General features: G+C 41.8%; 1 protein-coding gene across 1 annotated transcript; it reads right to left on the bottom strand.

Annotated features, from left to right (window-relative positions):
• Positions 1-498: 498 nt before the first annotated feature.
• LOC131249393 (E3 ubiquitin-protein ligase SGR9, amyloplastic-like) lies at positions 499-3835 on the bottom strand. Its single transcript, XM_058250147.1, has 2 exons — positions 3439-3835; positions 499-885 (listed from the first exon to the last, which is right to left on the bottom strand). Exons 1-2 carry the CDS (start codon positions 3624-3626, stop codon positions 612-614), a joined length of 462 nt encoding a protein of 153 aa, XP_058106130.1. The 5' UTR covers positions 3627-3835; the 3' UTR covers positions 499-611.
• Positions 3836-11868: the final 8033 nt, after the last annotated feature.

Below are 11868 nucleotides of genomic sequence, written 5' to 3'. Positions count from 1 at the left end.
AGCCGCCCCTGCAATTGGAAGACAGCTACAAAGAAGACACATTGGAAAAACATTGCTTTTGTTTCACATACATGGGGATTTTGAAGGTGTAGTCTAGGTGTTTGTGGAAATGCCTCAATGGCAAACTTGGCTCAATCTTGGATCGAACTCGGCCCGAGCTGGCCCGAGCTCCTGACTGAACCAAGCCAAGCTGGCGAGTCAAGCTCGGCGAGTTCGAGCTAAGGTCAGTCGATGGCTGAGTCGAGTCGAGCTGAGGCTAGCTCGACTTTGTTCGGCTCGATGTACACCCCTAGCCTCCGGGTTTCATTAGTTCATGTCATTTCCAGTGGCTCAAGCTAATAAAATATACCAGATTTCTCTCCCAAATAGATTGAGTGTTACACAACATGACTTATAAGGTAGTAGTTGTCCTATATTTTAGCTTGTTTGTTTAGAAAAAATAAATTTCTTTATAATTAATAAAATCATAGGTACAAAAAAAGGAAGAAAAAAGACATGTATTGAAAATATAATAGAATAAGGGTACAGTCAAAGAGGGTGCCATGAAACCTCGATGGTCGACTAATAAAATCAACCCATCAAAAGAAATGGACCAGCACATTAACGAAATATCAAGATTGAACATTGGTCCTACAGTAAGGGCAATGTGAATGAACATTGAGCCATGGTAGAAGGCAATGAGAGTGGTAGGTGTGGGAACATGGGAGGTTTATCACCATCTGTCTGGCCCGGATCTCATCCAGGCAAACAGCACACACCACTTTCACTGAATTCCTTCTGTCCACATGAAACGCCATTTCCATTCTCCCCACGCCCACTCCGGCTTTGCTTGCACCGGCTTCATGGTCCGACTCTCCATCTTTGCTAGGCTGGTTTTTACTCCATCTGCCATTCAGATAGCAATGCAAGGTCAGTATGCTCGTAGTAGAGCTGGCATAAATGATAAGTGTAATACGAAATGCAATTTGTAAGCTAAGGGCGTGTTTGGGTGTCATTGATAATGGGTTACAAACACATTTTCTCCTGATCAGAAGCATACCATGGCTGGATTTATGCTTAAGATCATTGCCAGCTTGATAAGATTGTGGCCCACTCAAGTATCCAATTCACTTGAAATTTCAGTAGAATGGGATTTCTGTGATGATGAATTTGACAAGCGGTTTGGATTTTCAAATACATGGAACACATGAACATATGTGTGATAGATGGTCAATTCCAACCTCCCAGGGAGACAACAGCTTTTCTGAAGAATGAGAAAGCGGCTGGAATAAACACACTTGATCTGATCACCTCTTCTACCCAGCCTCCTTGACTATCCGTAATCCTCTCGCAAAATGGCTAGACGGCGTGTATGTTTTATCCATGCCGTCCATCCGTTTTACAAGCTTATTTTATGGGATGGGCCCAAAAGTGAAGCATGTTCAATGATCAAGTGGACCACACCACACGAAACAGTGTGAATTGAACACCTACACTTGAAAAGTTCGCGGGGGCCGCAGAAGTTTTGGACGAAGCTTATATTTGTTTTTTCCCATCATCAACGCGTTTGTGACCTATATAGAAGGTTGGATGACATATAAATATCACTGTGAGGCCTAGGAAGATTTCAACGGTGGAGACGTCATTATCCTCACTCTCTTTCTTGTGATATGTTTCAATCGAGGTGTCATACTTCAATTTTGGGCTCATACCCAAAAATGATCTGAAAAAAAAAAAAAAACGGATGGACGGCAGGATAAGACATGCATCCACGGTGGGCCTCACAGAGTTTACTCGGTACGCTGCAACGTATTGGAGTTAGTACCGATTCCCCTTGATCCCACCCCCCGTCGATCGTTTACGTACGCTGCGCTAAACCTGGGCGCGAGTTGCGTGTAAGCCCGGCTACGAGAGGATAGCATTAGGGCTGAAAGTTGGGCGGGTTCAACCGGACCGCCCCTTGACCGACCCGACATTGGGTTGGGCTTGGGCAGGATATACCGTGTTCGATCACGGGCTTGGATTATACAAACACCAACCCTATAAAACTTGGGTTAGGCTCAGGTTGAGGTCTGTGCCGAAGGCATAGAAAATTTCAGTGCTATCGAGTCCCATTGGTCCACATCATTTCCAATGACTCAAGCTAATAAGATATGCCGGATTTCTCTCTCCCAAATAGATTGTGTTCTACACAACACGACTTTTAAAGGAATAGTTTTCTTATATTTTAGCTTGTTTGTTTAAGAGAAATGAAGTTTTTTTTTTATAATAAGTAACTACGTATATAATTAATAAAATTATAGATACAAAAAATGAGATGTGTATTGAAATATGATTGACTGATGTAATAATGAAAATATTAGCATGTATCTACATCAACAACTCGACTAACCCGACCGAGCTCGCCTGGGTTGGGCTTGGGTTGAGAATTCCCAACCCGATGTTGGGTTAACGTTGAGGTATAGTAACCTTGGGTTGGGCTAGGGTTGAGCACCAACCCAACCCAACCGACTTTCAGCCTGAGATAGCATGTAATCCAAAGCGCTGTGGGTCCCACCTAGATGTTTGTGTGAAATCCATACCGTCCATCAGTTTCGCCATGGCCGAAAAAAAATGAGGCAGATCCAAAAATAACGTGAGCCCCTCTACAGGAAACAGTGGGGATTGAACACTCACCATCAAAACCTTACTTCTACCCACAGAGGTTTCCGATCGGGATGATATTTGTCTATTCCGTCCTGGTGGGAATCCACTTATGAATGGTTTGGATGGTATATATAGATCAAGGTGGGGCTTATGAAGGTTTCAACGGTAGGTATTTTCATCCCCACTGTTTCCGCGGCGGCTGATTTAAGTCTTGGATCCACCTCATTTTTGAGATCACATACGGATATCACCCCCACAAAATTGATGAACGGACTAGATGTCATACGGATATCACGGTGGGCCCTGCATATCTAAAGCAACAGGGGTTACAAGCAACTCGCGCGAGAGTTACAGACTTCGAACGGATCAATCCATCACCCTACCATGTATCTTGTCCCGTGGAGAAATCTTCCTTATCATCTCCACCTGGCACACGGATTGGCTACTGACCCTACCACCAGCCAATGGCTAGTGGTCAGTGCTTTGTTTGCCCCACCATGATGTATGTCTTTCATCCACGCCGTCCATCTATTTTTTCCATATCATTTCATAGAATTAGGCCAAAATGGATAGACGGTGTAGATAAAACATAAACATCATGGTGGGGCCCATATAGCACCGACTACTAGCCAAACAACTGGTGTATGCACTCACCATCTTCCGAGGGCCTTACAAGCTGCATAGTACATGCACCGATCCTTCGGTGTATACATATTCACCCGCATGGAATCTCGGTCAGCCCCGAATAATCGGAACTGTCGGATCGTAATCAAAATAGAAGGCTACAATTAAGAGATGAGAGAGAGGATGGACCTGTAACCAATGCCTCGAAGCTTTTCTTCGAGCCTTGTACGGGCTTTGAGGGCAGTTTCGTCCATGGCCGTCGTTGTCGACGGTGCGATACGAGAACGCAGAAAACAAGGCTCGCGCGTGTTGGCGAGATGTTGATGGTGGATCCTTCTCTTTCGGGCCACCTCCACTCCGGGTATCATTCCCGCCATCGTTTTTCTAACGTGCGCACCCTGATTCTATTCTCGCAGGAATCAATTAAAGATAGAAAAGAAGATCTCAGAACTGGTTTTTCTTCGGTTTACAGTAGGGTTCTCTTCTAACGTACGCAGGTGGCGCGGCTCATCAGCAACAACGCGTTTTTTCACTATCAATGTTTCTTCGTGGAATGAGCTTCTCTCTCTCACCTAATAAGGTGCGCTAGTAGCGGACTTAACCCTAGGCGTTGAAAATATTAAGAAAATGCCATTTTCTCACTAGAAACAAAAAGGTTACGGCCCGCAGCCCTTGTCTACCCCTGGAAGTATCGCGGAAATTCGTTAAACGATATTTATAGTGATAATATCTTGATATTTTTAATGTTTGGTGTTTTTGTTTTCTCGCGATTTTTTCAAGATTTTGTTTTAAGAAGGAATTTCCTGATATTATCGCGAGTAAAAAGTAAAAATCTGAAAATATCCCGAGAAATTGCGATGAGCGAGTATTCTACCATGAGAGCCCGCTTGTGCGGGAAATGATTCAGTGAAACGGTCTGCATCTAAACCCCGTACAACCTACCTTCGTCAGTGGCTGTTGTAGGGAATATGATCAATCCGTGCCGTCCATCTACTGTCCCCCACCGTGTATGGCCCACAATTTGAAGACTACACTGTTGTAGCAACTTACCTGTCACTACCTGGAGTGCAGAAAACGTTCACCATTTTTCAACGTCAATTTCATGTCCTTAAAATGGATGTATATCCGATTGGTATGATTTTCTTTCAAAATTGGACCACCCACAGAAAGATCACTAGACAAGCGTTCTGATTTGTTATCTTCTCAATCAGTTGTACGGTGGAAGGTGCGTTGCATGGAAGCTCAGCGGAGTTGGCTGAGTGGCCAAAAACTTGTTCACACCCCAAATATAAGGTTACGATGTAGTAATAATCTCGGTAAGACTGAGGTCAAATCTACAGGGACTAAACCTTGGACGTAATCTGAAAATAACCAGTATTAGAACTCGACAAAGATGTAATCTAAACCAAAGGAATTTAAGAGAAGAATTGTGATGTATTTAAATTAAAAGTTGTAAAATTCAAAGGTAAAAATCTAGGGATTCTAAGGATCCACTTGTAGAGATCAGAGAGATCTATGCTTGATTCACGAACACAACTAGAATCAGAGTCATACTTCATCTAGTTGGAAGATATTTCATTAAAAACCAATTTGAACTTCCTTTGATCCAGTTTTCAAGAGATAAGAGGTGTGACAATTAGAATTCATTCTGTCACAAAACTATACCCATGAGACAAAGTGAATAACAGAATTTAACCAATCCACATCCAATCTAAGGAAGTTATGAATATTAGGAAGGGTTTCATCATCCAACCATGCCTATGAGACGATGACAAATAAATGAGCTCACACGTTCACAATCCCTATAAGGCATAGAACATGCTCATAGCTATCGCAGATCCATTGTAATTTAAGTTACAACAAACCATTAAAAACTGAAAGCATTTCTTAATATCAAACTATAATAAAAGACAATCCATAAAACATGAATCAAAGCCATAGAAATCTACCCATCACGCTACAAGCTTCACCTCTTAGCCCTAGCTAAGAGGTTTAGCCTGACATTGTCATGCTACAGTCTTAGAAAAACATAAGGGAAAAGGAAAAATAACTGAAGAGAAAGAATAGGAAGAACGATGGATAACTGGTCGTGCACTTCTCTTTCCCTTTCTCCATACTTTCATGTCCCCAAGAGGCCTCCACGGCTGATCTGATTCCCCCCTCACGTCCTTCTCTCCCTCTTTTTTTATAGGTGTTGCAAGGTTAGGTCGGCTGGAGTGGAGAACCGACTCCACTTTCGCAGCTCTCTCTTGCACAGTGAAACACAAGGAACAACCTGCATTTGGATGGAATTTTGGGACGGTACATGACCAAGAAATCTGTTTTAGCGCCAAGGTTGGGGTAAAGAACCCCCTCTGAAGGTTCCAAACGGTTTGGATCACCCATCTGACCACAAACAGTGAGCCATAACTCCCTGCAACGTCTGAAAAAATTGGACGTGCATTGAATGTGAAAAATCCTGCGTTGTGATGCTCGATGGGCCCCGCAGTGATGTTTTCGATGAAATTCACGCCGTTCATTGGATTCCTGACGAAATTTCAGTCGAAAAGGAGTCATTTTAGTGCAGTCCACCATATCAAATCAACTCGCTGTCTGTGACCTTCCATCCACCTTCCTTTTTTCGACCCGGACAAAACCTACCTTATCAATGTAGATTTCTACTTGTACGGACGAACTAACCTACTTTTTTAGCTGCTTTTACCTGAAAACCAAGGTTATTTTTGTCTAAAACTCTCTTTCCGAACCTGAAAAATCTACTTTCTACCATACTAATTTTTTCATACTTAGCTGGCATGAAGCGTGAGCCGCGGATCTTGTACTAATCCCACTAGGACCTAGCTAGAGACGGAAAGTCTTGTAAGGGGCTCTGTGGGCCCACCATTTTATCCAAGCCGTCCATCCATTTTGAAAGATCATTTTAGGGCACGAAATAGAAAAAGAGGGAGATCCAAGGTTTGAGTTGGCTACACTGTAGGAAGCAGCAGTGACAATGACATCCATCGTTAAAACCTTCCAAGGACCACTATTGTTTTTATTTTCCATCCAATCTGCTCATAATGTCACATAGACATGGATGAATGGACGACATAAATATCAGCTTGACTGGAAACTTCGGTGGTCCCTAAGAGGCTTTCAGTGGTAGGCATTGAATCCCCATTGTTTCCTTTTTTAGTGGTTCAATCAATACTATGATATGCCTATTTTTAGGCTCATGCCATAAAATAATCTTTCAAAATGGAAGGACGGATTAGATATAACACATATATCACAGTGGCCCCACAAATCCCCTAACAGGACCATCCATCTCTAGCGAGGTCTCGGTGGGTAGTACCCAAACCGGCAGCCTAAGGCGTGACACATGCCACACTTGTCGTACGTTCGATTCGACTTACTTCAGTAGATTTTGCTATGCCCACACGCACATGGAGTCTTGTTCACCGACCCTCACACGTGCAACATCAGGGTATTCCATTAGGTGGGCCAAAATGTGTAGATCTTCTAGCTTAATAATTAAGCAGCACTCCTCAGGTGGACCATACTTGTCCAGACAAATAGATGGCCTGAAGAAATTCTTTTGGTATTTTTTATGTTTTGTGGCCCACCTTGAGTAAAACGGTCAAATTTTTAGGCCAGAAGATCCAAACAACGTGGCCCACCTGTGGAACTGTCGGATTCTGCATATGTGAGCTATATTGGCATGTGTGCCTGCATGAGTATGGTATATAGGACTCCAATACACCGCCTTTTTTTTTTACACACGCACACACACCCCCACACACTCACGACGGAGTGGGATTCCACCACCTATGGATACTCGAAAACACCCGCCTTTGAATCTTGATCATCTTTCCAATGATCCGAGCCTTTTATAAGATGAATTTCACCGTGTATGGTGGATAGTCGACTAATGAAATCTAACCATTTATATTTTTACAATGTATGGGTAATTTTGATAGTTATTTAAACATGAATGGAAACATACCCCTTTCTATTGAAAGGGTTGAAATATTTAATCAAGTGTTTTATGAGCCATTCCATCTAAGGAGAGCCCAGTGAGTAACGGTTGAGAAAAGACTAAAATCCAACGGGTAGAATGCCCACACATCTTATTACAAGTCATAATCCCATGAGTCATAAAACCATGATATTAAATGAGTAAAAAAGCACAGTTAAAAACATACAAAGCATAGTGTCAGGTTGTTTTTGGTTTTAATGGGCAGGCCACCAAATACGTACCAAGATATAATCATAAGGTCTCATTAGGAAAAGATAAAAAGAACAAAATAAGATGTGCTTGGATTGACTCAATTTAAGTTTTGCGAAAGCAGGAGAGTTGAGAAGATGTTTCCCAAGAGGGTGCGTGTTACAATCGCCATGGGCCCACCTTGATGAATGTGTTATATATCCAAGCAGTCCATCAATTTTTACATCCCAAAAATTGCACAGATCCAAATCTCGGGTGGAGTACACCATAGGTATAATGTCTTTAATTTTTAAAAAATGCATCGATTATCCGAACAAGCAATATTGATCGCTCATTAGTAGGCCACTAAACCCGAGGCTATAGAAAGACATTCGTCTCAGTGAGCTTGACATCCATCGTAAGTGGCGAACTAAGAAAGTACTCAAAACTGCTCAACTTAGGCCAAAGGCTGAGTGCTTGAAAAGCGCGATTCTCTCATAGATGTGAATTTGAAACATAAGTGAAATAGGCCCCACTCTTTCACGAAGTTGTGACTTTTCAACCATTGGATTTGATTAAACTTGAGGAACGAGTCAAGGATATTTCCCTACTCATATCCATATAGTCGTGGCCCCGATCGATCATCAATGACTGTTAATCGAAAGTGGGGCCTCCATGTCCAGTCGAAGCATCCAGTTGCCACCCGGTTGTGATGAAACATAGATCCCATAGTGAGGCACCTGCCCTTATTGTAAATGAATCAGCAGGCCCCCAAAAGGACCCTGTGGGCCAAAACCAGCCCACTATGGGAAAGTATAATGGAAAAAAGGCCCCCAATGCCATTTGCACACAAAATCTGAGACTATAAAAGCTTAAAAATTTATCTCTCTCTCTCTCTCTCCCATTTAAATTTTCACTTGTAAAAAGAGGGGAGAAAGTGTAGGAATGGGTAGATTGGAGCATTTTCCCCATCCCCGGTAGCCCATGGCATAGCCGTGACCACGCCGCATCACTGAAATTGCTCTAGCGACAATCAAAGGTAACTAACAAGCCATTTTTTGAGATTTGGGCCTTGATGGACGATTGCATGTGCCCTTACGAGCTAACCACGATAGTGCAAGGCATCGACAAGTTGATTTACGAACTCAAATCCTAGAAGTGGCGTTAGGAATTCGACGAACCCCATATCATGATTAATGATTTATGTTATGAATGGATGAATGCATGCTAACCTGTGCATACTCGTATATCCCGTTTAGTTTCCATGAATTTCTATCAATGTATAATAAAGTCTATATGTTTGATTAGATAATAAAGTAAATTGAAATTACTAGATTTGTTGCTCATGTTTCTTATTATTCACCTGCATGTCGATAAATGCCCAAACAAAGTAGAATTTTTTCGATTTGTTGTTTGTACAATTTCATGTAGTCGTGATAATTAATTTATTAGTATTTTGATTAATTACGATTATTTTGTTAATTGGGTTTGCCGACAAACCATAAATTTACGAAGGCAGCCATAATTGAGTCGGCCGTCCCAGACTAGTCCGATTGACCCAGACTGAATGCGGGCAACCAACGGTAGTCGGACTACATGGGATGCTTGCATCCAATATCGATTTTGCCGAGGTTCTCCCGAGTCAACCGAACTAGACTAATAGCCAACCAACCGTGTGTGTCCACCATGCATGATCATGTCTGCTTGAATCTGGAGCACCTACATACACTGGAGAGGCCTATTGATAACCATTAATGATACAATCCAAAAGTTTCAAGAATTGGACATAGTGGTTTGGGACGTTGTATCTATACTGTCAACCTACGCTAGGGTGATGAGCCTCCTAAGATACAAAACTTTTATCTCCCACGATAAATTTTTAATGGTCAATCACCACAACTATCGGTGGTATGATCCACTTGAGAATTGGATATACTTGAAAAATGGATGGACGACATAGATGCACAACTCATTCATCAAGGTGGGCCCCCATACAGTCAGGGTAGGAAGCGGATTGGCTGGTGTACTACACACCACCAATAGCTGGTGTGGGTACGTGTCGTGCGAAGACGAGCGTTGAAACTCCTCAAGATCCGAGTTGTACGAATGGTTTAAAGAAGATCAAAGTTGCATGGACCAAACAATGATGTATTTATTATATCAACCATTTGGCATGATCATTTCAGATAATGAGCTCAATAATGGGTCATATCCAAAGCTCAAGTGGACCACACTACAAATAGCAATGGGGATAATGATTCTCCCTGTTAAAACATTTGTAGGGCCCACCATAATGCTTATTTTCCATCTAATCTATTCATAAAGTCACACATACCTCGATGAAGAGGAAAAACAAATATCATATTGATTCAAAACTTCCGTGACTCTCAAAATGATTTCAATGGTATACGTTCAATCACCCACTACGTTCTGCCGTGTGGTCCACTTGATATTTGAATATGCTTTATTTCTCGCCCATGCCTTACAAGAAGCTCTTTAAATGGATGGAAGGTTTGGATATGACACGTACTCATTATGGGACCTACATAACTTGGTGACGTCAACACACCAGCCATATTGGTGGTTTGTGGTACACCACCCAATCCGCTTCCGTTGGGGTCACACACTTTGTTCGGACGCCGATTCCTGCACTGGGATGCATGGTAGGGTCCATCGTGATGTTCATAAAAAATCCAAGCCGTTTATCCATTTTTCAAGCTCATATTAGGACATGAAACAAAAAATGTAGAGTATCGAAAGCTAACCTACCCCATATAAGATGAAACAGCTGGGAAAGGAATTCTTAACGTTAAAACCTTCCTGGGCTCCACCTTGATGTTTATATGCCATCCAAACTGTTTATAAGGCCATTTTCACTGGGATGAAGTGAAAACACCGTAACCTTAGACTAATACAAAACTTCTGTGGTTATATAAATATTTCAACGGTGGTCATTGAATTCCTCCTGTTTCCTCTCCTGTGGTCCATTTGAGTTTTTGACGCACCTTATTTTTTATCACAAGTATTAAAATGAGCTTTAAAAAAAAAAAAACAAATGAACTAATTGTATTTCTCACAAACATCTTAGTGGGCCCCACACAGTATCGTTGCGCAGCGCAGGAACTCACTGCAAAAGGCTTGGCAGGATATCCGCGCCCTATGTTGTTCCCGAAAAGCCGTTGAAGAGAAAAGCGAGTCAGTGGCAATTTCGTAGTTAATTCAGAAAGTAGAGGTTGTTTCGTAACTGAAAAAACGCGAACACCATTGGAAGCTTCCTTTACCCGACCTACCATCATGTGAGTAAACTTCCCGGTGCTTGCGAGGGCACGAGGTAACGATAAACTTTGAAGCGATTCGGGCGAGTATAGATAAATGTCACCCTTCGCAGCACACGGTATTAAGTTCAGTAAATATGAGAGATCCGGTCCACTCATTCGCATGGCTCCAGTGTAAATATTACTCCCGTATCTTTAAGTTCCACTCATCATCGGATATGACCATGATACGTCCACCAGTTTAATGTTCCATTCAGAGCGTTTGAAGTGAACCACCTGCAGAATGGTCTGGATCTCTGTCTGATCTAGCACGTAGATAGTGCCGCCGATGGTCTCTTCGAAATCTTACTCGCGCAAATCCCATACCATATTCTGCGAATCACCACTTTGTTTAATTTTGGGACGCAAATGGTAGTTATTTTATATTCTGACCGAGTATAACGCTTGATACGCAGGGACTTAAAAGTAGTACACGTGGCATATATCACCTCAAATTAAACCGACTAAATTGTGGGACAGATTTTTATAAATAAAATTTCGGTACAAAAATTGGTGAGAAATCACTATCATCTGATCCGTGGACACTTGTTTTTTGAAATAAATACCATTGGATATTTTTCATTTTAACCGTCCAATAAATGATCAGAATTTAATGATAAAAGTAACTTTCAGTTCACCATTTATCTAAAATTTTACCTATAATTTGTACGGTTTAGATTAAATTAATTGTGCACAAAGTATGCATTTCCTCGGTAATTTCTAAGTGCCTGTGTATCATATATAACACTACGCTGGAGTATCAGACTATTTCTCTTTGAATTTGACGGATGAGTGGAATTTTCGAACGCGGTTCGAACGCGTACGGAATCCGCGTTCAGTTTTGCTGACGTGGATTAGCTAGTTAGGGGTTGAATATAGGGACGCAGACTCTGTGGGCCCAACATGATTTAAATGTTTTATCCACGCCGTTCAACGCTTTTATCATATCATTTTAAGATAAGAATAAAAAAAATGAAGTAGGTACAAGACTTAGGTGGACTACGAAGTGGGGATTTAACGTTCACCATTAAAAACTCCTTGAAAGCCGGAGAATTTTATATCCAGCTGATATTTGTATTTTCACTTAATCCGCGTCAACACGATCTTATTAATAGGTTGTCT

This window comes from Magnolia sinica, chromosome 6 (genome assembly GCF_029962835.1).
Source record: "Magnolia sinica isolate HGM2019 chromosome 6, MsV1, whole genome shotgun sequence".
Taxonomy (NCBI): Eukaryota; Viridiplantae; Streptophyta; class Magnoliopsida; order Magnoliales; family Magnoliaceae; genus Magnolia; species Magnolia sinica.
The sequence above is the reverse complement of the archived record's forward strand: the minus strand, read 5'-3'. Positions and strand labels throughout refer to the sequence as shown.

What these genes read in the sequence shown, in the direction of transcription:
- LOC131249393 (XM_058250147.1), bottom strand. Translation starts at nt 3,626, where the DNA reads ATGGCGGGAATGATACCCGGAGTGGAGGTGGCCCGAAAGAGAAGGATC. An exon ending in CTTCGAGGCATTGGTTACAG is followed by an intron (nt 886 to 3,438) that starts GTCCATCCTCTC and finishes TCTGAATGGCAG; the next exon opens with ATGGAGTAAAAACCAGCCTA.